Genomic DNA, 26,996 nt, shown 5'->3' with positions numbered 1-26,996 from the left:
AATCAACTGTCGGTAAGTTACAGTATAAAGATCAGATTGGTTGAACAATTTCGTTAAAACTTGTTTACGGAAATAAGATCACTGGTTGGTTTTCATTTTTTAACGTCCAATTAGCGTCCAGCAATCTAATAGCTGAATGATCCAACGAGAGTAATTTTCTGGTTCTTAAGTCATCTATATCGGCAAGAATGATTTGGACGGCTTTTCTTTGAATCACTTGGTTGAAATGTATGTGATTTCGCAGTAATTTCTAACTGCCTGAGTATCATCCATCACACTCTCCCAGAGTATCGAAGTATTTCTATAAACCCTACGAGGGTTTTTGCAGTCTGCAGAGATGTAACGGTCATCCTCGTTGGGGTTTAACAGAATAAGAACAAAAAAACTAAACCCTCGGCTCTCTCTGTTCTCCTCTTCTCTTTTCTTCTCTTCTCTGCAATTTCAGAGCTTCAATTCCATTGTAATGGCGGTTTTCGAGTTATACGAGAACATGTACGACATCAGGTTGAAGCCTCGACTCCTGAAATCTCTGATAAAAGATCGTCTACCCGACGAAAAGCATCCCTTCACCAGCCCTTCCGAGCTTTCTTACGTTGAGTCTTCTATTAGAACTCACGGCCTTCTCTCGGAGTCGTTTCGAGAAGCAGTACACGACCGAAAGCTGGCCGAGAGCTGGAAATCCGCCGTTGATGCGTGGGTCGAGCGCTTGCTGTCGCTTGTTTCGAGCAAAATGGTAATTATTTAAGTATGCTGGTCCTGTTTTTGAATGCTAATGTGCATATTGCTGCCTATAAATTCTATGCAGTTCCACTTGTCACGGTACACGTGGCAACATGTATGGCGATCAGAGCTGTTGTTCTGGTGGGCCGCCATGTTGGTAGGCCATATCTCAGAGAAAGGGATTGTTCTGTTATCGCCATTCAATCAGTGGCCTGCAAAAAGAGCAATTGGAACAGTGGTCCATATTCAATGAGAAAAACTCACAACAAATGGATGGTCAGAAGTGTTCAATCACTGTGATTTTTTTTGCCTATAACCCATCCGCAAAGTGGCCCACTAGATAAAAGGTTACAGTCACTCTACATCTTTGCCATGTAAAGTGGGGAGGAACTTCACAGGAATTCTATGCAGCTACCTGCATATCAGTGTTCCTCTTTTTCTTTATCTATTTACAAATCAAACTAGTTTAGATTATGGCACCAAAATTTTCTTTTTCGATAAGATGTATTGATACCAACCATGCATGGGCATGTGGATATGATCAGGAGCCTTAGACAGGTAGGTCTGCAGTGGAGGGATAGCCCAAAATTCAAATCAACTGGGTGATCCTAACTGTCCTACCTGAAGACTTTTCCTTCCTTGATGTGGATGTCTACTCATATCTGACAGTTAATATGCACCTGGAGGATGCTAATAGGGCAGTTACTTGAGGGACTGCCTAATGAACAGTACTGTTCTCATTCAACATATGTATAATGTTGGGTATGCCTGAGACATTCACAATATTATATTTTTTTTCCTAACATTGACCTTTTTGTGATTGTGCATTAGGATTTTTAGGCTTTATTTTGTGAACTTTTTTCAAGATAGATAGTATTTTAAGGGAATGGTTCAGATGGACCATTTAACCAGAAGCTAAAAATAGGGATCCGTTTGGGTTGAAACACATGGGATGATATATGAGGTTTTGTAGAAATATCTAAAAACTATTTTCTTTTCATAAAATTTTAGTTTTTAGCATCAATAAAAAAAAAAATTTCACTGGTTAACAATTTTTCCATCTTCATGCAGAAACTGGGTGTTTCATTTCAGAAAATGGACTTTTCCCATTTCTATTCTATTATAAAAGTCATTGTATAATTATGCGAATTTTTGTTCAGTGCAAGTGACAATTTGTCTTTTTCTTTTTATATTCTAGCCAGATAAATGTTGGGCAGGCATCTGTTTGCTAGGTGTGACAGTACAAAATTGTAGCGACGATCGTTTTCTAGCATCATATTCTGTTTGGTTCCAAAAGCTCCTTTCACAAATTCAGGTTGTGTTTCTCATCTTATTTATTTATATGTTTGCTTCTTGTTTCTGTTTGTTTATCCTAAGTGTGAAGACAATGAGTATTTTTGTCATTCGAATGGTTGGTTTTATGAATCGTCATACTTTTTTCCCCTTCAATGGATAATGAGACTTTATAAAGAAAAAGAAAAGCTACATCAAGGGTAGAGAATTCCTGGTACAAATAGATGTCTGCTGCAATCCCTCTTCTGCTAGAACTAAAGCAAATTGATTGCTTCCTATCAAGACCATGATATGAAGTGGTGAAGATCCAGAGCCCCTTGTGGAGTGCCTTGCTCTTGGCATCAATCTTATCCCACTGGACCAGAATAATTAATATTCCCATGTTCATCCATGAGGATGTCCAGACAGCAAATGAGACTAGTGGAGCTAGAGAAAGCTCGTCAAATTCAACTTCCAAACTTCTCCTGCTAGGCTTAACTCCTGAATACATCTCATTGCTGTGCCAGTAGCAAGAAGTCCAGCTTTCCAAATTCCAATGGGATAGGATCTCCGTCACTGATAATCTGTGACAAGAAAGGGCCTACCATATATAGTTCTTAATTTTAACAATGGGTTAGGATCTCCGTCACTGATAATCTGTGACAAGAAAGGGCCTACCATATATAGTTCTTAATTTTAACAATGACCTTTGCATCTGGAAGACTTTATCACTGTATACATGTCTCTCCTTTCTTTCCAAATGCCCATAAGTTAGTACATGGGAGCATTTAGCAAAGCAAATTGCCTTTTGCAGTGAAAGGAACCCTGTGCAACCTTTGAAAGCATTTGCAAATTCTTCTTGAAGAAACCATCTCACATCAAACAAATGTAAAAAAACCATAAAGTTTCAAAGCCATTCTGCACTCCACAAAGTGATGGTCAATATGCTCCTTTGCTTCTTTACACCTGAAACATGTGTTGGGAAGACAGTATTTCTGATGTTGGAGGTGATCCAGTGAAAAGATATTGTCAGCTATCGTGGCCCAATGGAAAGCTGCACTCTAGGGGGAGTTGTTTTGCCACAAGTGAGCCCATAAGGGATAAGAGTAACCCTACCGCACTCAAGAATGTTGAGAAGAGAGAGAGGAGAACTCACAATTATGAATTGAAATATCGTCACCTGTAGAATTTGATCACGGGTCTACAGATTATATATATGGTTTAATGGTAACAACTATTAAAGGTATGCATTTAATAGAACTTCAGGTGGGTTTTTCTACCATCTATGCATTTACATGGATTGCCCTTTTTGTTTCTATCATAGCTTTCTATTCACTCGCAGCTTACCACGTTTGGCCATGTACTGCGGGAATTGGAGGCGGTGCTGGTAGGCGAGGTACTTTTAAGGTTGAAGGGCCTGAAAAGAGGATGAGTTTAGGACCTAAAAGACCTGGATCGAGTCAGTGAGAAGAATATGAAGGATCATTCACTTACCATGGATTTGTAAAACAAAATCCACAACTCAAATGACTGGGGCAAGAGCTATGATGATGATGGTGGTTTACATAGTTACTATAAGCTGAGACACAACATATTGAAATGGGGTGATACCATTATGAGAACTGAGATTCCGAGGTTTTATCCCTGGAAAGTTTGTTTATGCAACCCATGTGACATTAAATAGGTTACTTACACCCTGCAAGACTATAATGAAAATATTATTTACTGTGCATGCATAGAGATTCCCACAGAATTCACTGTCATACTGGTTACTTAAAGTGATACCTTCTCAAACCCTTTAACCTCTCTAGCTAACAAGGATTTCTTTTTCTGTCTTTTTCTTATAAATTCTCTCTCTATAGGAAGCTGTGACTTTCAGATGAGAATTACCTTTCATTGTAACTTCTAATGCTTCTTTTCTTTTTAATTTATCACTTCTAATTCTGATCCTTGATATGTTTGTTATAGCTCCATTTCTAATTTCAGTTTTTTTTTTTTCCCCAATTCATGATGATGATGATCATCATCGTCTAAGCCTTATCCCAACAAATCAGGGTCAGCTATGTGAATCCTTTCACACTTTTCCACTCCATTAAGGGGCATAACTTTAGTTAGACCATAGGTCTTCAAGTCCTTTCTTATTACCTCCACCCACATCTTTTTGGGCCTTCTCCTTGCCCTTTTAGAGCCCCAATTCACTCCTTCCAACCAGGTTCTTGATCTCCGTGCACATGATGAAACCATCTAAGTCTATTTTCTCTTATCGTAGTACCTATTGGTACTACTCCAAAATTCCCTCGAGTGCATTCATTTCTAATTCTAACCTTCGTTGTCTTGCCACTCATCCATCTCAACATCCTCATTTCAGCTAAACTCATCCTATGAACATGTTGTTCCTTAATGGGCCAACATTATGTCCCATAAATCACGACCGGTCTTATAGCCATTGATGCAGGACCGATGCATGAACTAAGTAACATGTGAGATCAAATAACTGAATTAAGATATTTAACAAAAAACACACAAGCATCGCTATATTCATCACAAATATTATGAAAATCAAAAGAAAATCATGCATAATACCGGCCTAAGCTACCAACATCATAACACAAGATCATTAAATAAAAAGAAACTAGGATTTAATGGATGTAGGGACATCCAATTAGCATAGGGTATAGTCTATTTCAAAATAGAAAACCTAATACAACCTAGGGTGAAAATTAGTGTTTGGGTAATTTAGAAAAGTAGGAAAATTAGGAATTTTAGGTTTAGGGTTAGGGTTTCGGGGATGGAAGAAAGGGGTTTTGATGTAAAGATGGTGGGAAACCAAAAGGGGCAGGTGAGATTCACACGTGTGGCCGTACGGTCACATGCGTGGCATGGGAAAAAAGAGAAGATGGTGTATGGATTCACAACAGGTGAGATTCACACGTATGGCCGTATGGTCACACATGTGGCGTGAGAGGATAGATTTAGGTCGATTAGGGTTTGGATTGTGGATGTGTATGGGAAAGTTGAGTTTGAGAGAAAATGAAAATTTAGTATGAGAGAATTAAGAATCTGAAGAAAATACCTGGATGGGGAAGAAAAGAAAAGATGGTGTGGGGATAAATAGAGACCTCGTACCTCCGTTGATAAAGATTAGCCTCACAACGATCTTCCTTCCAAATCGCATGGAAGTATCTTCAAATTGCATGAAGATGGAAGAAGAAAGCAAGAGTTTTTTTTTTTTTTTTAAATTTTTAATTTTTTAAAATCACGAAATTCAATGAGGGAGAGGTCACACGCCCTCGTTTTATAGATCCAAGAAGCTTCAAAAATTACAAAAATCCCTGTCTTGTGAACTTTAACGAAAATAGCCCTAGTTTAAATAAAATTAACTAAAACACTCATAATGTGTCCAAATATAAAATAATCAAAAACTAAATTTTAGAATATGAGAAAGTCTAAAACCGATGTGGACTATCAATGATCAATGGCCCAATCATGTGATCCAATGGCCTGATCGCCGTGTCCCTCCGATCCAACAGTCTGGATCACTCCATAAAGCAACCCATGTGCATCTTCCTAGTGTAGGATCTTCCAGATGCTTGCACATACACATGGGGTCTTCAGCATGATCACGGGTACTCGCCTAGCCACAGGGAAATCGGCACGGCCCGCTTCCTCCTCTGATACGTACGTAAGGGTATACGTGACGTGATGCCCTCATTAGCCACCCTATAAAATTTCCCTTTTCGTTTGAGCAGTACACGACGATCACATAGAACTCTAGGGCACATCTCTATTCTTCCACCTTGCTTGAATTCTATGGGCAACATCCTTCTCAATCTCTCCACTCTCATGAATTATTGAACCAAGATATTGAAAGTGTTCATTTTGGAAAACTTTTTGGTCAACAATCTTAACTAAACTAATTCCTCGTTCCCCCTCCTATTATTACTAAAATTGCACTCTATATACTTTGTTTTAGTCCAACTAATTTTATATTCTTTAGATTATAAAGCACCCATCCATAAATTTATCTGTCTTTACGCCCTCCCTCGTCTTGTTAATCAAAATCATGTCATTTGCAAACAACATACACCATAGGATCTCTGCCTATGAATGCCTCGTTAACTCATCCATAGCCAATTCAAAAAGTTACAGGCTCAATTCCAATGCCTAGTGCAGCCTACAATAGTTGGGAACTCACTTGTCTCTCCACTTGTGGCCTCACATTTATTAGTGCTCCCTTAGACGAATTGTTAATCATGTTAATATATCTTGTTGGAACTTATTTCTTTCCCCACCACCACTAGATTAACTCTTTAGGGGCCCTATCGTAAACTTTTTCTAAGTCAGTAAAAGCCATGTGGAGTTCCTCTTCGTCCTATATTTCTCCATCCATTGTCTATTTGGGGAGATAGCTTCAGTGGAAAACCTCCCTCATATGAAACCAAATTGATTTTCTGATATATTCGTCTCGTGTGTTAGTCTTTGCTTAATCACTCTTTCCCAAAGTTTTATAGTATGGCTCAATGAGTTTAATCCCATGATAGTTAATACAACTTTATATATCTCTTTTATTCTTATAAATAGCCCATGGTACTTTTCCTCCATTTGGTTGGCATTTTCTTCGATCTTACAATCTTGTTGTTTAACTTTATTGACCAAAATAACCTAGTATCTCCCATGCACTTCCAAACCTGTATTGGTATACCATCTGGTCCAAGGGCCTTTCCTATTTTTATCTTACTCAATGCTTCTCTCACTTCAGATATCCTAATCATAGGAAAGTATCTATGAACTTTGATGTCATTTGGGTTTATGGTTCCTTCTATTGTTATGCTTTTGGAGTGGTTGGCTGGTTGCCATTTAACAAGTTCTGAAAATAGTTTCTCCAACCATCATTAATCTCATTGTCCTTGATTAATGTCCTCTGGCCATCACTCTTAATGCATCTAATCTAGGTCCCTAATATCTCTCTCCCTCTCTCTCTCCCTCTTATTTTTGTAAGTTCGAAGATATCTTTCTCATCTTCTCTTGTCCCCAGTCTATTGTAAAAGTCATCATAAGTCTTAAGTTTAGCCTCACTTTCTACTTTCTTAGCAATCTTTTGGCATTTCTATATTGTTCAAGATTTTCATTGTTTCTAGGCCCTTGGCAGGCTTTGAAAATGTTTATCGTTAATATCTTTTTGTGCATTGTCATTTCACCACCAAGTTTCCTTCTATAATTGGCTTTTTCCTCCATATACCCCAAAAACATCTTTTGCCACTTTCCTAATGCACTCAACCATCTTATTTCCACATAACATTTACTTCTTCCTCGACATTTCATATTCTTTCTTACATCAATTTTTTCATCGATAACATTGCTTTTTCTCCTTTTAAATTTCACCACCTAGTTTCTGGACACCTATTAATTTCATTCCATTTCTTCCATCATTTAATGTAAACATCTATAACCATTAACCATTAACCTATGTTGTGTGGTCAAACTCTCCTGCTATAACCTTTCAGTCCTTGCATATCTTGATCATTCCGTCGTAGTATTTCTCTAAGGCCTTTGAAAAGTTTAGTACTTTCAATTGTAGCTTCAATGTATGTGCTTTTTAAAAAAAAATAAAAATTAATTGATGTTTAAACCAATGTTAGGTTTCTTTAGGCATTTAATTTTTATTTTATTTTTTTCATCTCAAAGTTTTCCAACCTCTCTTTTTTCTACTGGTGAAATCATTCTTTGCCTTCCTCGACATCTCTTAGAAAAGCTTGTTTCAGATTTCTCATCAATAATTATTAGAGCATTGTGTACCATTTTCTTCTGTCTCAAAACTTCAAGCCAGTGTTTATTTTCCACTAACAAGTTCATGGGAATTGAATTGACTCTTTGATGTTTCCATGTGTTGAAAACAGCCGCCTTCTGCTTCTAATTTTGTCAAGGTGGCTTCTTGTGTTTCCTTATCAGATTTGTTCACAAGGTATGGTATCTTAGATCCCTGTTATATAAGCCTTGTGTTTGTTTTCCTAATAAAAATGAACTGCTATCTTTCAAAAAAAAAAAGACATGTCTAGGTACAGGTATATCAGTTGGTGTTAGAAAATTTCTCCTGTTAATATAAATCTTTGTTCAGTATGATTCAAACATGAAGGTGCTAGATAATGTTGCACATATATAGACATAGGTGTTGTATCTGACGTTTGTCGATGATTTAGAATGGCTAACCAAAATGAAATCCGGACAGGTCAGCTAATTGATACAGAAAATATTGGAAGGGGCGTAAGTATCTAGCATAGATTGTAATCAACTATGTACTAGACTATTAGATAGCACTTGATTGTAATTTTGTGCTCTCCTTTCCGGTCCGAAGTCCGGATGGAGGGTTTCCATATGCCATCAACTGACAAATCAGTAGCTGCCACGATATGTTCAATGAATTCTTATCCATTCTAATCGGGAAGTCAATGTTGTAGGAGATGATTCAGTGATGAAAGGATGTAGCCTCCGAAGGCTTTTTGGTGACTCCTCCCTTTTTGTCGTTTGCTTATTTTTCAAATTTTCTATCCTTAAAAAAGAATTCTAGAAACAATTTCAACATGTTTTAATTTTATGAGCTGTCTACATGTCCTGGTGGATATGGTTTCATTTTTAGTTGTCTACATGTTTTCACTCTTGTTTGGATGTGTTTCTTTTTGCTATAAGATTTTAAAATTTATTTTCTTAAACCATTTTAATTTTTAACTATTTTAGAATCAACTTACTTTCCCATGTGAATTATTATGTGACATTAGGTTGGATCGTTTTCCAAATGTAAAGAAAGATGGTACCTCTCAAGCTGGCAAACTTATTCAACCAGTTCTCAAATTGTTAAGCGAGGATGGCTCAGAGGCTGTATGGGTTAGTAGAATCTATTATTGAAGTTTTCTTTTACTGCCATGGCCATTATATTGTCAACTCTTCTAATCCATTGAGATTCCTCTGAATTATAGTTTAGAGTACCCTTACCTTTCAAAAAAGAAAAAAGAAAAAAGAAAAAGAGTACCCTATCTATGAGTCTAGGTCCTCTTATGTGCATGTTATGGAAGTTTTATGATGATTTTCAAGTCCTTTCAAAGCATGCAAACATTTCTCACATGTGCATGCATAACCATTTGGTTTTGCAACTGAAGGGTTTTCTTGAAATGGACTTCTGAATTCTAATCAATGACCAAAAAATAAAAAATAAAAAATCCAATAATTGGAGATACTTCACTGGGCTATTGGAAATTGAATAAGGATGGAAACTCATTAGGAAATCGGGGAGATTGTAGTACTAGAGGTGTTTGAGCTCGTCCTGATGGGCAATCACTTATGTGCAGGTGATAAAAATGAGGCAGAAAATTGATCCCCCAAAATGGTTCTCAATTTGTTTAATAAGTCATTTTCTTTCTGGGGACAGTGGAAGGGGATTCGAAAAGTTTGATGGCATAGGCTTTTGGCTGAATTTGGAGATTCTCTCCTATTATTGATGATTGATGATTGATGACATCATCTTTGGTGTCTTCCCTCGAGACATCTTTTTGCCTTGTTCTTAGAGAGTAGAGAAGTAGAAGCTAATGGGTTTGCGAGTACCCTTGCCAAGAAAGGGTTGTCACCATGCTTGATGCAGGACAGATGATCTAACGTAGAATGATGTAATGAGATCATCAACGGATTAACTAGAACAATTTAAAGCACAAAATAATGCTAATCGATCACAAGCTTAATGAATTCAAGTCTTTAACTATGCTCATATTCCAAACTAAATCACAACCCGTCAGTTAGATCTTATAAAACATGATTAGATAACCTATATATATATATATAGGACCTATGGAAGGTAGGACTTCAATCTAACATAGGAATTGATCTAATTCTAAAGGGAATCTCTTGTTTTGTTAAAAGGGTTTAAGAACTAGGGTTTTGGGATTTGGAGATTTTGGAAATTAAGGTTTAAAAGTAGGGTTATGGGGAATTAGGGTTTTAAGGGTTAGGTTTTGGGAAGTAGGGTTAGGGTTTTGGGAAATCTAGATTCTAGGATTGGACTTGAGGGTTTTAGGCTTAGGGTTATGGATTTTAGAGAGAAAGGAGTAAGGATCAAAGAGGGAAATAAGCAGGAGATGGGTTGGCCGTCCAGACGGTCTTATGGTTTTGTCCGTGTGATTATACGATCACGTGTGGAGGTGTGGATGGTGGTACGGTGTAAGTAGGCCTAGGTTTAAATGGGCTTTGGAGGAGATTGGGGATGGGTTTTAGGGAAAACAAAGAAAATAAAGGAGTAGGGAAGGATTGAGAGAGATTGAGGAAATTAGAGAGAGAAGAAAAGAAAAGTGCAGATATTACCTTGAAAGAAGAACATAAGAGTGATAAGATGGAATCACTCCATAGCTTCACACTACTCCAATCACATGAGGTTTTACTTCATCACAAAGCAAAGAGAGATTTTTTGTTTTTATTTTTTAATTTTAAATTTCATATGCAATAATGGACTAGGGTGGCTAGGAGACCCATTACCCCCTTATTTATTTGTGGTGGTGATGGAAGCCTTGGGTAGGATGATTGATAAAGGGGCAAAGGAGAAGTTGTTGAGGGGTTTTGCTATTGATAATTCAGATTTCCACTTGACACGTCTTCAGTATGCGGATGATACTTGCAAGGCAGATGAAGATATGGTGGAGAACTTGCACATGATTCTTATATATTTTGAAGCAATGTTGGGGCTCAGAATTAATATCTCAAAGAGTGAATTACCAGGAGTGGGACTAGCCAAGGAAGAGGTGATTTTTTTGCAAGTTTGCTTAGGTGCAACGCGGGATCCTTTCCGTCCACTTTCTTCATGCTTCCTTTATGTATAGGTAAGCCTCCAAAGAGTGTTTGGGATAAGGTGATCGAGTGCTTCATTAAGAAGGTTTCGCAATGGCAGACGAGATCTCTATCATTAGGGGGGAGGATTACTCTCGTTAAGGCAATGATGTCAAATTTACCGGTCTATTTTATGTCCTTGTTTAAATGCCCAAAATCAATGTTGGCGAGGTTGGAAAAAAATTAGAAGAGATTTCCTATGGAAGGGAGTGGAGGACAATCACAAGTTCCATCCCATGAAGTGGGAGGAAGTGTGTAGGCCATGGGATCAAGGGGGTGCCCGTTTGAGAAGCATGTAGAGAATAAATGATGCTTTGATAGGAAAATGGGTGTGGAGGTTTATGGTGGAAGAGGATTCATTCTAGAGGGAGATAGTAGGTAGAAGGTATGGGTTTGAGGATGGGGGATGGTAGACTATATCATCATCTTTGTACAAGTCTCCCTCAGTGTGGAAAGCGGTAGCTCAGAGTAGGTACAAGATCAGGGAAGGGGTTGGGTTCTCCCTAGGCAATGGGCTGAAGATCAAGTTTTGGGAAGACATTTGGGTGGGGGAGAAAAAATTGCGAGAGGTGTTTCCATGGGTAGCTAGGTTGGCATTGGGGGAGGGGATTGTAGTGGCAAGTTGCTTCTCGTTTCAAGGCGATGCATGTATTTGGGATCCGCCATGTGGAAGGAATTTGCATGATGACAAACTAAGCCAAATTCCATGCTATGGTTGAAAGATAAATTCGGAAGATTTTCGGTTTGATCTTTCTATTTGTATTTGGAGGGAGGTGATTGCATTACTGGGATTACTCCATCTGCTGAAGTTTGGCGTTATGGTGCTCCTTCTAGGGTGGCGGCTTTCACTTGGCTAGTAGGATGAAGCAAGGTTCTGACAGTGGACAATCTTAGGAAAAGAAAGATGATTCTTCCGAATGTGTTTATTATTGATGATTCTTCCGAATGTGTTTTTTTTTTTTTTTTTTTTTTTATTATTATTATTATTATTTAATTTTTAAAGCAACGGATTCATTCAACAGAAAAACAAAAAGGAACAAGGAGAACAAAGAAAATAGAGAGCCGAAAAGGGAAGCAGATCTGCTGAGATAAAAGAAAGCTTCTAGCGCCCTAGAAAACTAAGATCACAGATATGAGAACCCTTAACATTACAAGCCCATTCAATCAACATTCTCTAAGGCCTGGATCCCACTGCTGAGATTGAAGAAGAAGAGTTATTAAAGCATCTTTCGTTTCTCTCTTCCCAGACGGACCACTAGATCGCGAGGATGGCCATGCATAAGACAGTAGATCTCTTCTTATCCAGCTTGAGACCATGCCAGGAAGAGAGAAGACTAGAGGCCGTCTCCGGAACGCACCAATTGATCGAGAAATTCTGGCAAAAATCTGCCCAAATCTGAGAAATAAAGGAACAGTGAACCAACAGATGATTCACAGTTTCTACTTCCCGCATGCAGCAGAGGCAAATATTAACGATCGGCATACCCCTCTTAGAAAGATTCTTCCAAATGTTTGTGTGATGTGCTTTCAGAATGAGGAAACGGTAGATCATCTTTTTATCCATTGTGACTTCGCGAGACAAGTGTGTGTGGCAGAAAATTTTCATCTTTTTTGGAGTTATATGGGTTGCGCAAAATAATATTGGTCAATTTTTATTTTTTATTTTGCATGTGGCACAAGGGTATTCATGGGAATGTGGCTCGGAAAGTGTGGTGTCTTGCTCTGCTAGCGGGTTTATGGTTCTTATGCTTGGAAAGGAACAATAGAACTTTTAGAAATTGCTCGGATTGAGTTCAAGAAGTGCTTACCAAGGAAAAATATCATGTAAAATAGAATGGGCAGTGGCTGCAAAGGCTCTAGTGCATTTTTTTTATTATTTGGGCTGAGCTATAAAGGCTCTTGGGAGGCTATATAGTCCTTCCTTTTCTTTTTGTATTTTCTAGCTTCGGCTTTTTCTCATAATAAATTTATGTTATAATCGCTCAAAATAGAAAAACAAATAATGGTCTAGGGTGTGGACATCCAAGCCTTATCTAGTCTCTAAAAATACTTTTTACAAAAAGATGCCCTCAGATAAAAAGTTTCACTTAAAGACGTTCGATAAAATAAAATTTGTTCCTAACTCCCTAATCTCAGCAAAAATATAAGCTAAACTTAATAATAACAAAACGTATAAACAACTAAATAAACTAAATTATTTCGTAGCCCATGATCAAAATGTCCAATGATGATGATCCAATGGTTGGAATGGTCCAACTAGGTAGCCCACGTGCATCTTTCTAGTGTGGAGCTTTTAAAGATGCATAATCATGCATGTGGGGTCTTCAACGAGCTAGGCACTTGAATTGGGCCCACGGAGCCTCACATATGCATCACCTAGCCATAAAGAAACGGGAGTTCTCCTCCTCCTCTGGTATACTCTGATTGGTGCTCGGATGTCCTCATCAATGCCCCTTCCTAATATATAGATTATCTTATCTACTTCCTCGATGGATGTTGTATTCTCTAGTTTATCTATCACAATAGTTTTGTTGCCTAAAAAGGAAAAAGAAAAAGAACAAGAAAAAAATGTCCATTTTTAATCAAAGTGTTTCTGGTTACATCCAGCCAAGAAGCATGGTGTTATGTGCGTTTTTAATGATCTTGCATTTGGCCCAACTTATGTAAGGCTGTATTTACTATTCAGAAAAAAAAAGAAAGAAAGAAAGGGAGGCTCATGCTCTGTTTAGACAAGAAAGTTATCATGATTGTAAGATTCTGTGATTAGAAAAATACATCATCTTAATTTAGCAATTTCTCGGTTTATTTTTCAAAATCACAATTTTATATAGTTTCATCATTGTGTATGTTTGGATTGCTTGACTACAAACTACATTTTAACAATGATGGGGCATGCTAGTTGTACATGAATCGAAGAAGTGATGTGAGTTCCAATGAGATACTTGGCTTATATGTACATGTTCAATATATGTGATCTTTCATTTAAGGACCCTGGAAGTTTTGGCATAAGTTTGATGCCGGCTGCCAACCTGACACAACCCTCGTACTTTATCTGGGCTGGGGACTGTCAATGAGAGCATAAAATTCCCACAGGCGCAATGTAATAGACTATTACATAGGTGGATTAAAATAAAGTGCTATCTAATAGTCTCTTAATAGGTTTTATTACAATCAATGAATTAATCGTTTGGAGACTTGGTTGCATAATAAAAACATTCCGTAACATTTTTATTTCCACTATACTAGTACTAAGCTCTAATTTGATCATATTTTGGGCTAGTTTTCCATGTATAACATTTCCTCTTACTTTGTTTGAACATATTTGGGGTCTCAAGATGTTATCATTGTTGTGGGGATTATTTGTGCAGGAAGGGGCGGTTGATCTATTATGTACCCTCTTAACCTTCTTTCCATCTTCTGTTCATCGTCATTATGACAGTGTGAGTTGCAGACTTGTAGTTGCCCCCCTCTCTTCTTCTTTTCTTTTTTTCCTTTCGTTTTTCTGGGTTGGCCTTAAAGTATCATACATTTGCTGAATTTGAATGCTTTTCGTACATTCCATTGATCGTGTAGCATGAACCCCTGAAGAAATACAAGCCATGCCATGCCCACTTTGTTGAAGCTTACTACAGTATTATATTGTTGCCTCATTTTTTCTAGGCATTCAGGTACATGTTTTCATGAATTTTTTGTTGAGGATGGAGTATTCAAGCAGGCCTTTATTGAGTTTACTCATTATATCATGAAATAGCCAGTTTCTAAAGACTTGAGCATTGATTCTCATTTTTCTCTAATTTTTTTTTTTAAATAATAAAATAAAAAATCTTAAAGTAGCTGAGTTTCTTTTTTTCAATGAAAACCATTCCAGAACTTTATAAGATAGTTTTAATGTACGGTTTATCTGCTTGTTCTTTAGATATCACTGCATTCATTAGGCTAATGTGAAAATACTGAAATTAATACATGCTATTTGTGACCAGGCAGAATCTGTTATTGTTTCAAAAATTATGTCTGGGAAATGCACTGCAAGTATGTCTAAGGTGAGTCGCATCAGTTTCTTGTTTGTTCCCTCATTCTTTCCCCACACTGAAGCATAAAAATCTTTGTACTTGTCTCATCATCATCATTGTTGCCATATCTTTGTCCCATTAATCTCTACATTTGCCTATTGTATGAAATTTTACAGTAAAATGTACGGATGCACATGTTTGTTTCACATTTCGGCTTAAGTACATCCTTCTCTTGGTTGTTTATGTTTAGAAGCTTGCTCAGAGTTTAGCATTACTTCCAAAGGCGAGAGGTGATGATGATAGCTGGTCCTTGATGATGCAAAAAAATTTAATATCAATACACAAGGATCTCAAGGATCCATTCCAAGGCCTAGAAGAAGGTTTGGGATATCCCTATTTTGGCTTATACTTCTGTCTGTTCCAATTTTCCTCTTATATTCCTAGGTTCTGTCTTGCTGAAACCGACACCTCTGTTTTGATACGTTGCAGAAACCATGTCTCATGAAATTCTTAGACTCTTGGTTCCTCCTGGGAAAGATTCCCCTCCTCCCCTGGGAGATCAAGAGACAAAACTGATTGAGCAATTGCTAATGCCCAGAGTGTCTACATTGATGCAGTGTGTTTGTATGATGCTCACTGATCATTATCCTGTACAGGTAGTGTGCTTATCTTAATTAGATATTGCTCTTCTTGTTTATGGCATTATAATGCATTTGATTTTTGAAAAGGTTTTCAGAGTTGCATTGTCTTTTATGTTTCCTTACAGGAGTGGGTCTTTTGAAATTTGTCATTGGTGACACCATAAATTCATTTTTGATGTGCCCATTTGTTTAACAGGTAACTGTTCCTGTTCTCCCTTTGCTAGCACTTGTTAGGAGAATACTGGCAGTGGATGGGTCTCCAAGGCAAGCCTTATCACCCTTTACATCAATCATGCCACAAGAGTTCATCTATTTTGAGCTTCCAGGATTGCATTTGTGCAGCTTGAATCTTCTTCTTGCAGTCATTACAGCATTGCGCAGGTGAATAACATTCTTATGTCAATGTACGTTTTTGGGAGGAAGCTTGTTCTTAAGAACATAACCTTTATCTGCAACAAGTGGGGCTGCTTGTGGTAGACAGTACTTTCAACAGTGAGGTCATGGGTTTGAGCCCATGTTAGCTTTCAAAAAAATAAACAAGCAAGAAAGCCAGAAGATGTTAGTTCCTCTATAGCTACTAGTGGAATGGCTGTGGAATTCATCTGCATTAGATCTTTATGCTGTTAACAATATGCTATTAGCAGGACACTGGTTCATGACATGTTGTTGTTCTTGTACACAAGTCTTGATAACCTATTCATTCTGTCCAAAGCATGTATTCTATCTAATACTCAAATGCCTCATAAGTTTGAAGTGCCTCTGTAAAATGTTTGTTTATTTTGACATGGCTGCCACTATTGTTCTTTGATTGTCTTAAGTTTAGAATGGTTTACCCTTATAGCATTGATTCCTGCAACTTTTTAAGTTGTACATTGAGTTGTCATATAAACTTTGTCTTCATTCAAATTACATTCTTTTTTTTCATAAGATTCCTCACAAAATCTATTCTAGAAATATATACCAGACTCCATTTACTCTAGATTGTCCTGATTGTATCAAAGACACTTCTTGATTGTTTCCCAAGCATTTCTTGCTCATTTCACCGGCACTTGCTCTTGCTTCCTATACTGGTAGTCAGTGTTTTCAGTATCTTGCGATATCACTGATATATCTTTTATTCCTGCTGGGCAATACAAAACCCAGCTTTTAATATCTATTTTTCATGGTCATGCAATATTGATATCACGATATTGTGCGATATATCCGTACTCTCCCTTTATAAATTCTTAATGTATTGTGCGATATGCTAATGCCGAGTGCGATATTGAAAGGGATAAAAGGAAACCGGCGTTGTTTTGTCTGGAAAATCCTTAAAAATTCACAAAAATCTATTATCTTTAAAATAAAATAAAATAAAAATCTTCTTCCTGGGACATTGTAAGGTAATTTCGACCAGTCCACTCTTATTTGTTGGAAGAAAAATTTCTCTGAAATCGTGATTGTCAGCTTCTTGGGGCCAGATTCTAAAATGTGCATATTTTTTAGTTTTGATTCTTCTTTTTTTTTTTTTCTTTTCATTTTTATATGTTGTAAATAGTGTCAAACAGTAAGAAATCCACAATTCTTCATATTTTGCATGAAAATTATGGATCCAGAGCTTCGATATTGAGATTTAGGAGAGACGGGCCGAGTTGTGGAACATTAGATAAAAGTCAAAATTTTCCCAAAATTTCCCAAATCGGTTACAATGTTAGTATCCAAACATGAAATCAAGTGTGTATATAACCTGATCTACACATTCTTGGCAATTTGGGGATTTTCTGGAAAAAAAATAATTAAAAAATAATGAAAAATGTTAAATTTTTTTTTTTTCAAAATCCACAAGTATATATCTACTTTTCTACTTCTTTTGCTTTTGAATGTAATACTTATGTTTTGATACATGCCTTCTTACATTTATAAATTTTATGAATTGACTTTGAATATAGTTGCATCAATTTAGTTAGACAACGCATAGATTAGGACCCTATACAAAGGAAACCTATTATATGCATTTTTTTGTTTTATATATATATATATATATATATAATTTCTAAGTATGTAGTGGTCTCTTTTTTAACAATCCCTGAAGTTTCATTGAAAAATTCAATCAAGTTCCCAATTTTTTTCCCATGTTTCCCAACAACAACGATAGATTACACAGTACAACCAATATATCCTATGTGATAACTGATATGTATCTGTATCCCATGGGTGTGATACACTACGTGATAATGATACAGAAAACGTTGCTGGTAGCTAGCATCAAAATATAAAGAAAATGGCATAAGTTTCTGCTTAGATGCAGGTTGGGCAGAAGTAACTTGCAATAAGAAATTGCATCTTATATAATGAAAATCTCTAAAGCAGGAGAAGCAACGAGTGTAGTTGCAAAGTCAGGTGCAGAGGCAATTGTTGAGCTACCAGAGCTGTAGTTTCTGTCTCCACATAGGTTGAGCATGTTTTGATTGTTGAAGTGTATGACTAATAGCTGCCACTCCAAGATGTCACAAGCAAGGCACGTCTCAGATATAGCCATTGTAGTGTTTCATCAGCAAACAGTGAATTGAGATGGACTATCCTTTGACACACCGGGTTGTTGAAGGGACTGTTCCCTATCCTATGATGTTCAAAGGTTTATTCTATTTGAAATCACTGTCTAGTGGAATTCTAGTACCCAATTGTTGTGTAATTTTTTCTGTTTTTATGGGTACTGCGACTGTCCCTTTAATCATTTTACACATGACAGGGACACCCCTTTCTCTGAAAATTTGCCATGTCCAACACTTGTTGCATACATGTTGGACGTACTTGCACAACCAGTGAGAAAACCTTAGTTTATCTCTTAATTCTTGTATTTACTGATGTTGTTTATATACTAACATAGTTTTGATGCATTCTAGCATTTTGTGAATACTTCTTTTATATCTTTCATATTAATGATCTAAAGTTCATGTAATAAATAGTCCGGCAAACTGCCTGGAAGGCATTAAATGTCCAGTTAAACACTGGCATTCTAAATGCCTGCTAGCTAATGTGTCAGACAGTCTGATCCACTAAAAGAGATAGGAGGAGGCCGAAGAAGTCATTTGAGGTTTGATCATCTAAACCAAAAATCAAGGGATGGAAATTGAGAAGGGGATGGAAAAGAACAAGCATAGAACTTGTGATCCATAACAAACCATTAAAGAGTGAAATTGAACTTTTCCATTCAATGTGCAATTCCATCTGAAGAAATACCAAAACAGAAGGAACTGATAATAGACATACTTATAATTTGGCACTCTTCTTTCCCTTCTCATTTGCCGCACCAAAATATAAGGAAACTCTGAAGGAGTAAATAGTATAAATGTTTAGCATTAATAATGTAAAATATAATTTCAAGCATAAATAGTATAAATACAGCTGCTAATATCATGCCTACATGTTGGGTTTTCCAAGGGCCATGGTTGTAATGCAGGAGCATTTTCACACCGGGCTCAAGTGGGGTTGCCTGTGGGATGCAGGGGCACACTCGAGGTGGGCGGGGCCCATGGGGAAGGTCTCGTGTTCGAGACTCCTCACCAGGGGAGATTAATGCGCATTTCACACCAGGCTCGAGTGGGGTAGACTGTGGGATGCAGGGACACACTCGGGGTGGGCGGCCCATGTGATTTGGGGCCCACAAGCCCACGAGGGGGGGTTCGGCCAAGGTCCTAATCCATGAGATGTGGGGCCTGGGCTATGAGATAAAGGGATTAATTCATCATACTCTAACTGTTCGAGCTTTAAGAGCAAGTGGTTAATTGTCCTGCATCAGGTTGGTACCTTGTTCCTGTGTTCGACACTAACATGAGTCTGTTTCCAAGTTAAATAAATATCACTAACATTAGTTCATTAGATGAAGTTCACTCATTATGATATTAGTTATACCTCTACTTGTTAAAGATGTGTTTTGCATTCTCTAAACGGCAAACTCCTGAATCAATATGCAAAAATCCTTGTATTGCCTTTGTTGCAGTAATTGATTTTCATGGTATCAATTGAGTTACAGTTTCAGCGAAGTGTTTCTTTTATATTCTCTGGAGAATAATGTGCCAATCGCATTTGCATTTTTACCCTGCAGACAACTATTACCCCATGCTGCTCAAGTTGTGCGACTCCTCACTGAGTATGTCAGGAAACGTGCATGGAGACATGCATTGCCTTCTATAAGGATAAAGGTTTATTCGGTCATGAAGGTTTTACTGACCTCCATGGGTGTCGGTATGCAGTATTTTCCTGAAAAATACCCTCAAACTCTCTTTTGCTTCTACTCCATAGTTCAACCTCAATTTTATCTTAGTTGCTGAATTGTGATATTTTCAGAAATTAAGCTGCATTGTAATCTGTTTACAGTTTTCAGACACATCTTGCAATGTGGTCATACAAACACAATTCGTGATGAGCACAGGATTAATCTTTGGGTTTGATCCAAAACCAAATTCCTGGCAGTTGTGTGCCATAATGATTTCATATGAAGTCAATGTTCGGATCTCACTAAGAAATCCTGCATTACATTGAACCACCTAACTTTCTTTCCTCTTTATATCTACTTGGCTATGGTAACCATTGCAGTTATTAACTGTCAAATTCTCGGAGCTCTGAAAACACTCCATATTATGTGCCATTGCTTCTGGAATCTGGATTGTCAGAATCTTAATTCTGTTATCAGAGCTTTTTGTGCTTCAAAACCCTTAAGTAGCTTGGATACAGACTTGAGAACTTTCCAGGTTGGCAACATCCCCGCACATTGCTGCCTTCTAACATAAAATTGTGTGAGTATCCACCTGTCATTGGAACTAGGATTCAACCCAAGAGGTCTAGGCATCTTTGTGTTGAGCTCCACAACCGTTAATCTTCCACATGTCACTCCTATACTTAAGAGGCACCTATGCAAAACAAAGTCAAGTGCAGTCCATATCTCTCATGGTCTGGGTGCTTCATGACATCATTAGATGTCTCACCCAATTCAATAGTTGGTGCTAGACATGTTGGAAAAAGTGAATGGAAAGAATAATAATAAGAAGCAATAGGAACAGGAGCGCTTCAGAACCAGCAGAACTCTTTTCAAGGTTGAGATAGTCCAATCAAAGAATTGTTTGGGTCCAATTATCTAAATGGTTTTGATCATTAATGAGTCCCATTATGTAAATGGTTCTGATCATTGAAGATTTTTTTTAATCCTATTATCTAAATGGTTTTGATCATCCCATTATCTAAATGATTTTGGTCATCCCATTATCGAAATGGTTTTGATCATTGAAACATGACCCTGGATCCAAGAGTGTCTCTAAACTATACGTGTGTTGAAACACAACCATTCACAAGTGTCTTTAAACCATCCATTATTTTTGTATAGCAATGGCCCACTTGATGATTGGAGCAGGCCAATTGGACAGGCTGGGGTGGATGTTTCATTATTGGCCCAGGCCCAGCCTGACACGGAGACCAGAGCTACATTTCAAGCCTGGGCCTGGCCTTCGGTCCAAGTTCACCGGCCCAATCCCTGGCCCATTGCCACCCCTAAATTCTACTGTTCTTAACAGGCAGACGTGTGGTTAAGTTGAGCACATGTGATGCTTCTTTTTGCTTCTGTTCACAGTTTACTGATGTCTTTCTCAGTAATCAGGTATCGTTTCATTACTGATTTAGTAGGGTTGGGTCTTGATCAGGAATCACTCAATACCTTGCTCAAGATGTAATTGAAAATGCATTTGCTGATCTGAGTTTCGTTACTCAAGGAAGTGGTTTGACGTCTTCAAGCTCATATCTGTCAAAAGTCGGGAATGAGGCATTACAGCAACCTAGCCTTGGGAAAGGCAAGCACAGTTCTGGATTACCAGGGGATAACCAAAATGTAGTTGGTCCTGCAGTGGAAGTACCTTACAAGAGGCTAACTCCTATTTCTGTTCAGATAGCTGCACTAGAAGCACTGGAAGAACTTGTTACTGTGGTATGTGTCATTTTTATCAATAATCTTCATCAGCCTGTGTGCAAGTAGTTAATATTGAGAAATGATCTAGTGCACTGTGTATTTTAGCCTTAAAATGCATAGAGCATGAGAATCATTGGATTTAATCCAATGGTTGCTCACAAAGCACACAATTTAATTATCATCCTTGGTAAGGCAACTTTATTACTGCAACTAACCTCTCTCTCTCTCTCTAACACATTTCTTTTCGGTGGGGCCCACCTCAATTTTGTATGACATGCACTCCAATTTCACCAGCTTGTGTTAGAACAAGCCCAAAAATGAGACAAATCCATAACACAAGTGGAACCCACCAGAGAAACAGTTATGGAAACACTCACCATTGAAACCTTCCTGGGGCCCATTGTGATGTTTAAAATTCCATCCAACCTGTTCATAAGGTGATTCCCACCAAGATGAAGGGAAAACATAAATATCAGTCTGATCCAAAACTTCTATTGGCCCCAAGAGGTTTCAATGGTGGGTTTTTAATTCTCTTTGTTTCTTGTGGTGTGGCCCACTTAAGTTTTTAATCTGCCTGATTTTTTAGATCACATCCTAACATGAGTTGTCGCTACAGATAGATGAAGTGGATATAACACAAATATCACAGTGGGCCCTACAGAGCTTTTGACCACACGGGCTCATTGTAACAAGGTTCATAGGAAATCTGTGTCCCTCTGATGGACTACATGTGGACATCAGATGTAAACCATCGATATACGGGGTCCCACTAGAGCGATCCACCATTCTGCCTAGGCCTAAAAATCAAGTTGGTTTGGTCATCTAGTGGCCCGTACATGTATATAAAATATGCATCATTGATTTGACCAGCCATTCATAAACATAGGCCAAATGCAGACTTTCATGTGATGTAATGGCACATGCGAGATATGGGTCTGGGACTGGGACTCAATAAAGTGGTTCTCATGGCTAAAATTATCTTTAGCCCAATTCATCAATTTATTGTTAATCAATGGTTGCCCTTCAATGTGCATGTGTAGTCAACATGATGAATGGGTTGCCCTACTTTGTATGGTAGGACACTTGCACTATGGGACTACCTGATGAACATCCTAGATCCTACACAAGTGCACCACGTTGGCATGTGTGGGTGTCTGTGCCTAGTGACTGTATGGATTATGAAGTCTAATTATTCTTATTAATTATGTTTACTACTCTTCAAGGAATTCACTTCACCCTTGATCTCCTTTTCCCCCTTTCACGAAAACTTGTAGATTTTATTTGTTTTAGAAAGTTTAGGCCCCATTTGAATCCTGTCTAGAAACCATTTTCTGAGAGAGAATTTCAATGGAAATGCAGTTCTGGGAAGTCTCTCTGAAAATTGATTTATTTTTATTTTTATTTTTTTCAGTCTGGAAATGTTGTTTGGATGGTGGTGTTTGTTTTGTTGCTATTTCTTACATTGGACAATGTCTAGAAAATCATCATCATCATCATCATCTAGGCCATGTCACAACTTAATTGGGGCCTGACTGTCTAGAAAATCACTTTATGAAAAATTAATGCACTATTAGCATGAAAATCAAAATAATATTAATCGCTAGGAAAATTAGGATCCATATTGATTATAATTATAGAAGGTTTAGTCATTAATTTGGACCATCCATGATGTGCAGCCCACCTTTAATTACCTGTTCCTCCCAAAAAGTTACTTTGATCGGATGATCTTAACCATCCAATCAATTGCTAGGATGAAGAATGGTCCATACTGATTATAATAGAGAAGGTCCAATCATTTTTTGTGGACTGTCCATGATGCAGTGCCCACCTATGGTTTCCTATTCCTCACAAAAAGTCATTTTGATTGAACGATCCTAACCAATTGATCAGTTGCTATGAAAATAGATGGTCCATGTCGATTATAATTCAGGTCTAGTCATTTGTTGGACTATCCATGATGTGGGGCCCATCCTTGATTGTCACCTTTGAGAGAAGTTAGGAGGGAGGGAGGGAGGATCTGTGATGTGGGGCCCAGCCTTGATTGCCACCTTTGAGATGAGATTTGGAGGGAGGTTTTTCTACCATTTTTCTGATGTCTGTTTTCTGCATGCACAAACAGTTGAAATGTAGTTTTCTGGGGAAAACTGTTTTCTACAAAATGGTTCCCTGGTTCCCATAGAGATGTTAAGGATTTAAATAAGTAGAGTCAAAATTCTTGCAGATTCTTTTGTGCAAGGTCTATAAATGACCAAACCCATGCATGTGGTGATAATTATGTTAAGATAGATAAAAACTTATTTCTTTCTCCTATGGTAGAAATTATCTTTTGGTGAGATGCCATCAGATCCATGGGGTGATGCCACGAAGAAGTAGTACGACTTTGCCTAGTTATCCAGATCTAAACTTGTAGATCCAGGTCCACACTTTTGTGGCATAAAATCAAGAACTACAAAATCAAGATCCACAACACAGATTCAGCCCAGCAACTTCTGGTGTATAAATTGTCTTTATGATTTCCTATTGTTTCTACTCGAGTGTCCTTTTGTTTCATTATTTAAACTGATATATCCTATCAAAATAGGGCACTTTATGTGAATTGTCTCATTTGCTGGATATCCATTTTTAAAGAGATTTGGTGTCATGATCAGCTCCTTTGTTCATCTCCAGGCTTCATTTTCAGCAATGTCAACTTTGTGCATGAGGTATTGATCTCTTAGAATTTTTACAGAGTGGTGCATGGATATCAGAGCAGTCGCGATCCGAAGTGGACCGTCTTCTGATAACTATAGCAACAAACACATGTGATGCGGGATGGTCCAGTGAAGAGAGGAGTAAGATGGCATCTGAGGGACCCACTCCAAATCGAGCAGATCTCCAGCTCACTGCATTGCATGCACTTCTGCCTTCTCTTCTCTCTCCAGCCCGTGGTAGGCCGCGATATTTATCACAAGGCCTTGAACTTTTCCGTAGAGGTAAACCTTTGTAAGTGTTAATATAATTCTTGCATTGCTAAAAAATTGAAGTGGAATTTTAGAACGAAACTTAGCAATGAGGATTACCCACTTGAATCCCACATGACATACCCAAGAACAGGAAAATTTGTTTACAAGTATGTAATAACGTACCAAATTACAAAGGAAAAAATGAATATAATAAAAGGGCAATAAATTCCTGAACCACTTTTTAGAACCATTAGCACAGAAACCTTGATAGGAAGGGAGGGAGGACATTTGGAACTGATATCAATATCAAAGCTCTGCTCTATGATGCACTTTTAGCAAATCCTTTCATGCTCCAACATGGCCTGTTCTCACCTATATGAGGCATGGCCTGTTGTTGAACCCTACCTAGTTCTCACTAATCTGAGGTCCCCCAAAACATCTACTCGGCACCATGTCCATCTCCCAAAGCTGCCAGTCTTCCCTCTTCACATGGGTATTTACACTGCTTTTTTGACGGGCACAATTCCAGCTGAGTCGTCGGCCACCTTCCCTATGAAATCAGCCTGCTCTCCCTCCTCTCTATGCATGTCAATTGCATCAGAGGATCTGGAGAAAACACACACACACACACACACAAAAGGCATTTATCAAGCTAGAGACTGCATGCCAGTTGGCATGTCCTGCTCCAAAGATCTTGCTGCTCTCAGTCGACCAATAAATGGCACAGTATAGCACAGTTCAAGCTTAGAGATTTGCAGCCATCTCAGAGAACCAATCAGCTATGAACCACCAATTCAAAGCCTTCCCTGTTGCAATCCCAACGGTTGGTCGAGATCATGAACAAGCGCAATCTTACTGGATGGACTGTGAATGGCATGTACCTGCTTTAAGCGGGTCACTACTAAAATGGCCAAAAGAAAGACCCCTCGAAACCTTTAGCTGCACCAGTAAACCGTCTGTTGTAGATCTCACACATGCTCTGCTTTAGAGTAACTTCTGGATAATTGACAATAATTTTCAAGGTTCGATTTTATTTAGAGGATATCAAAGCTCTGGCAGTGTCCGGAGGGATGGTATTCCCAACATAGTTACTGAGCCGTCTGTTTTGGAACCATTCTCTTGATGGATGGTATACTTCCTGTGAATTTTCAATATAACTCTTCCCTAACGGAGTAAAGAACAGAAAAAAAGAAAACCCACTACCACCTTCAGATTTGCTGATGTGTTCTGCTAGCCTCTGGTGGTTCATTGGAGATGAGCTAAGACAAGCCATCACATTAATAGTCTGCAGGAAACCTGGACAGCAAATCACCAAGATCCTGGGGTGTGTGAGTGTGGCAGCTCAGATTGACCTGCTCAAAACAAATTTTTTCTTGCTCGTAACAGAATCATCCTTTGTTCATTTAAAATTTTAAAAAAAAATTAAAAAAAAAAAAAAAACAGAATCATCCTTTGTCAAAATGTTTTGCAGGTAGGCAAGAAACAGGAACCAAACTTGCTGAATTCTGTGCTAATGCTTTAACAACCTTGGAAGTACTCATCCATCCCCGGGCCCTTCCGCTCTGGGATTCTCCGTCTGGCAACCGCAGGTTTACAGAAAACACTTCTCCTGGCAATCAGAAACCTAATACCCGGTTTTCAGGAGGCATGCCTGGAGTCGATGACCTTGCTTCTGATGAGTTCTGTGACAGTTTGCTGGGGAATGGAGAAGAAGGTGGACCCAACTCCAGTGATCTACCAGAAAACCAAGTTGGAAAAACCAATGAACAATCCAAAAAAGATGCAGGGCCAATGATTGAAGGTCCCATGGCAGTACAGCTCTCCTGCGATGCATCAGCTGGTGAGAGGGTCCCAATAGAAGAAACATGGGGACCCACAGGCAATGTTGATGTAGAAATGGGAGGAAATAACATGATTGAATCAGGGCCACTGGAAGCGCCTGTCACTGGGGATCATATGGCTGTTTTGCCCAGCATTCAGGTAGCATCCAGTGAAGCTGTTTTATTGAGTAATGAGGCGGTATCAGCCAAAGGGGTGGTCGCTACTTGGGCTAATGTCTCTGAACCCAAAACACCCTTTACATCTGCCAGAGAATCCACTGATTCTGGCAAGGGGAAAGGGCCTCTGTTCACATCTGATTCAGAGTCTCTGGATTCTTTACCAGATATTGTTGTTGGTGATCCAGATTCTGATTAGTAGCTGATGAAAATTTTGGCAGACTTATGTTTACAAAGAAAAAAAGCTGCATTAAAAAAAAATAATAATAACTTATAGAGAAAAACAGGACCTTGAGACGGATGCTAATGTTCAGTTCTATAGAATGTTTCAATTCATGTTTTTTGGTGAGATGTTGGGTCTGTTTAGATGAAAAGGGATGTCATTTGACATAATTCCATTTCATAACTGATGGCATTCAGCTGGCTGAGACCATAACCGGTGAATAACCGCTGCTCAGTGTACAGTTTATATCATTTTCTATTGGATAATAAAGAAGCATGGAACAACTGTATAATATGTGTAAGACCCATTATACGTGGGCTGTGCTTACACATCGAATGTTCACAATTTTCCAGTCAGAATTTGGCCATAATAGAATTATGTGGATGCCAATTGC

The 26,996-nt window shown here is 38.2% G+C and overlaps 1 protein-coding gene across 1 annotated transcript; it reads left to right on the top strand.

Annotated features, from left to right (window-relative positions):
• Positions 1-272: 272 nt before the first annotated feature.
• LOC131233703 (uncharacterized) lies at positions 273-26,578 on the top strand. Its single transcript, XM_058230489.1, has 13 exons — positions 273-733; positions 1,919-2,035; positions 7,890-7,954; positions 8,766-8,871; positions 14,223-14,294; positions 14,835-14,894; positions 15,115-15,244; positions 15,354-15,520; positions 15,702-15,886; positions 19,590-19,729; positions 21,178-21,458; positions 24,169-24,412; positions 25,854-26,578. Exons 1-13 carry the CDS (start codon positions 464-466, stop codon positions 26,576-26,578), a joined length of 2,562 nt encoding a protein of 853 aa, XP_058086472.1. The 5' UTR covers positions 273-463.
• Positions 26,579-26,996: the final 418 nt, after the last annotated feature.

This window comes from Magnolia sinica, chromosome 18 (assembly GCF_029962835.1).
Source record: "Magnolia sinica isolate HGM2019 chromosome 18, MsV1, whole genome shotgun sequence".
Taxonomy (NCBI): domain Eukaryota; kingdom Viridiplantae; phylum Streptophyta; class Magnoliopsida; order Magnoliales; family Magnoliaceae; genus Magnolia; species Magnolia sinica.
This window is presented reverse-complemented; position numbering and strand designations above follow the sequence as displayed.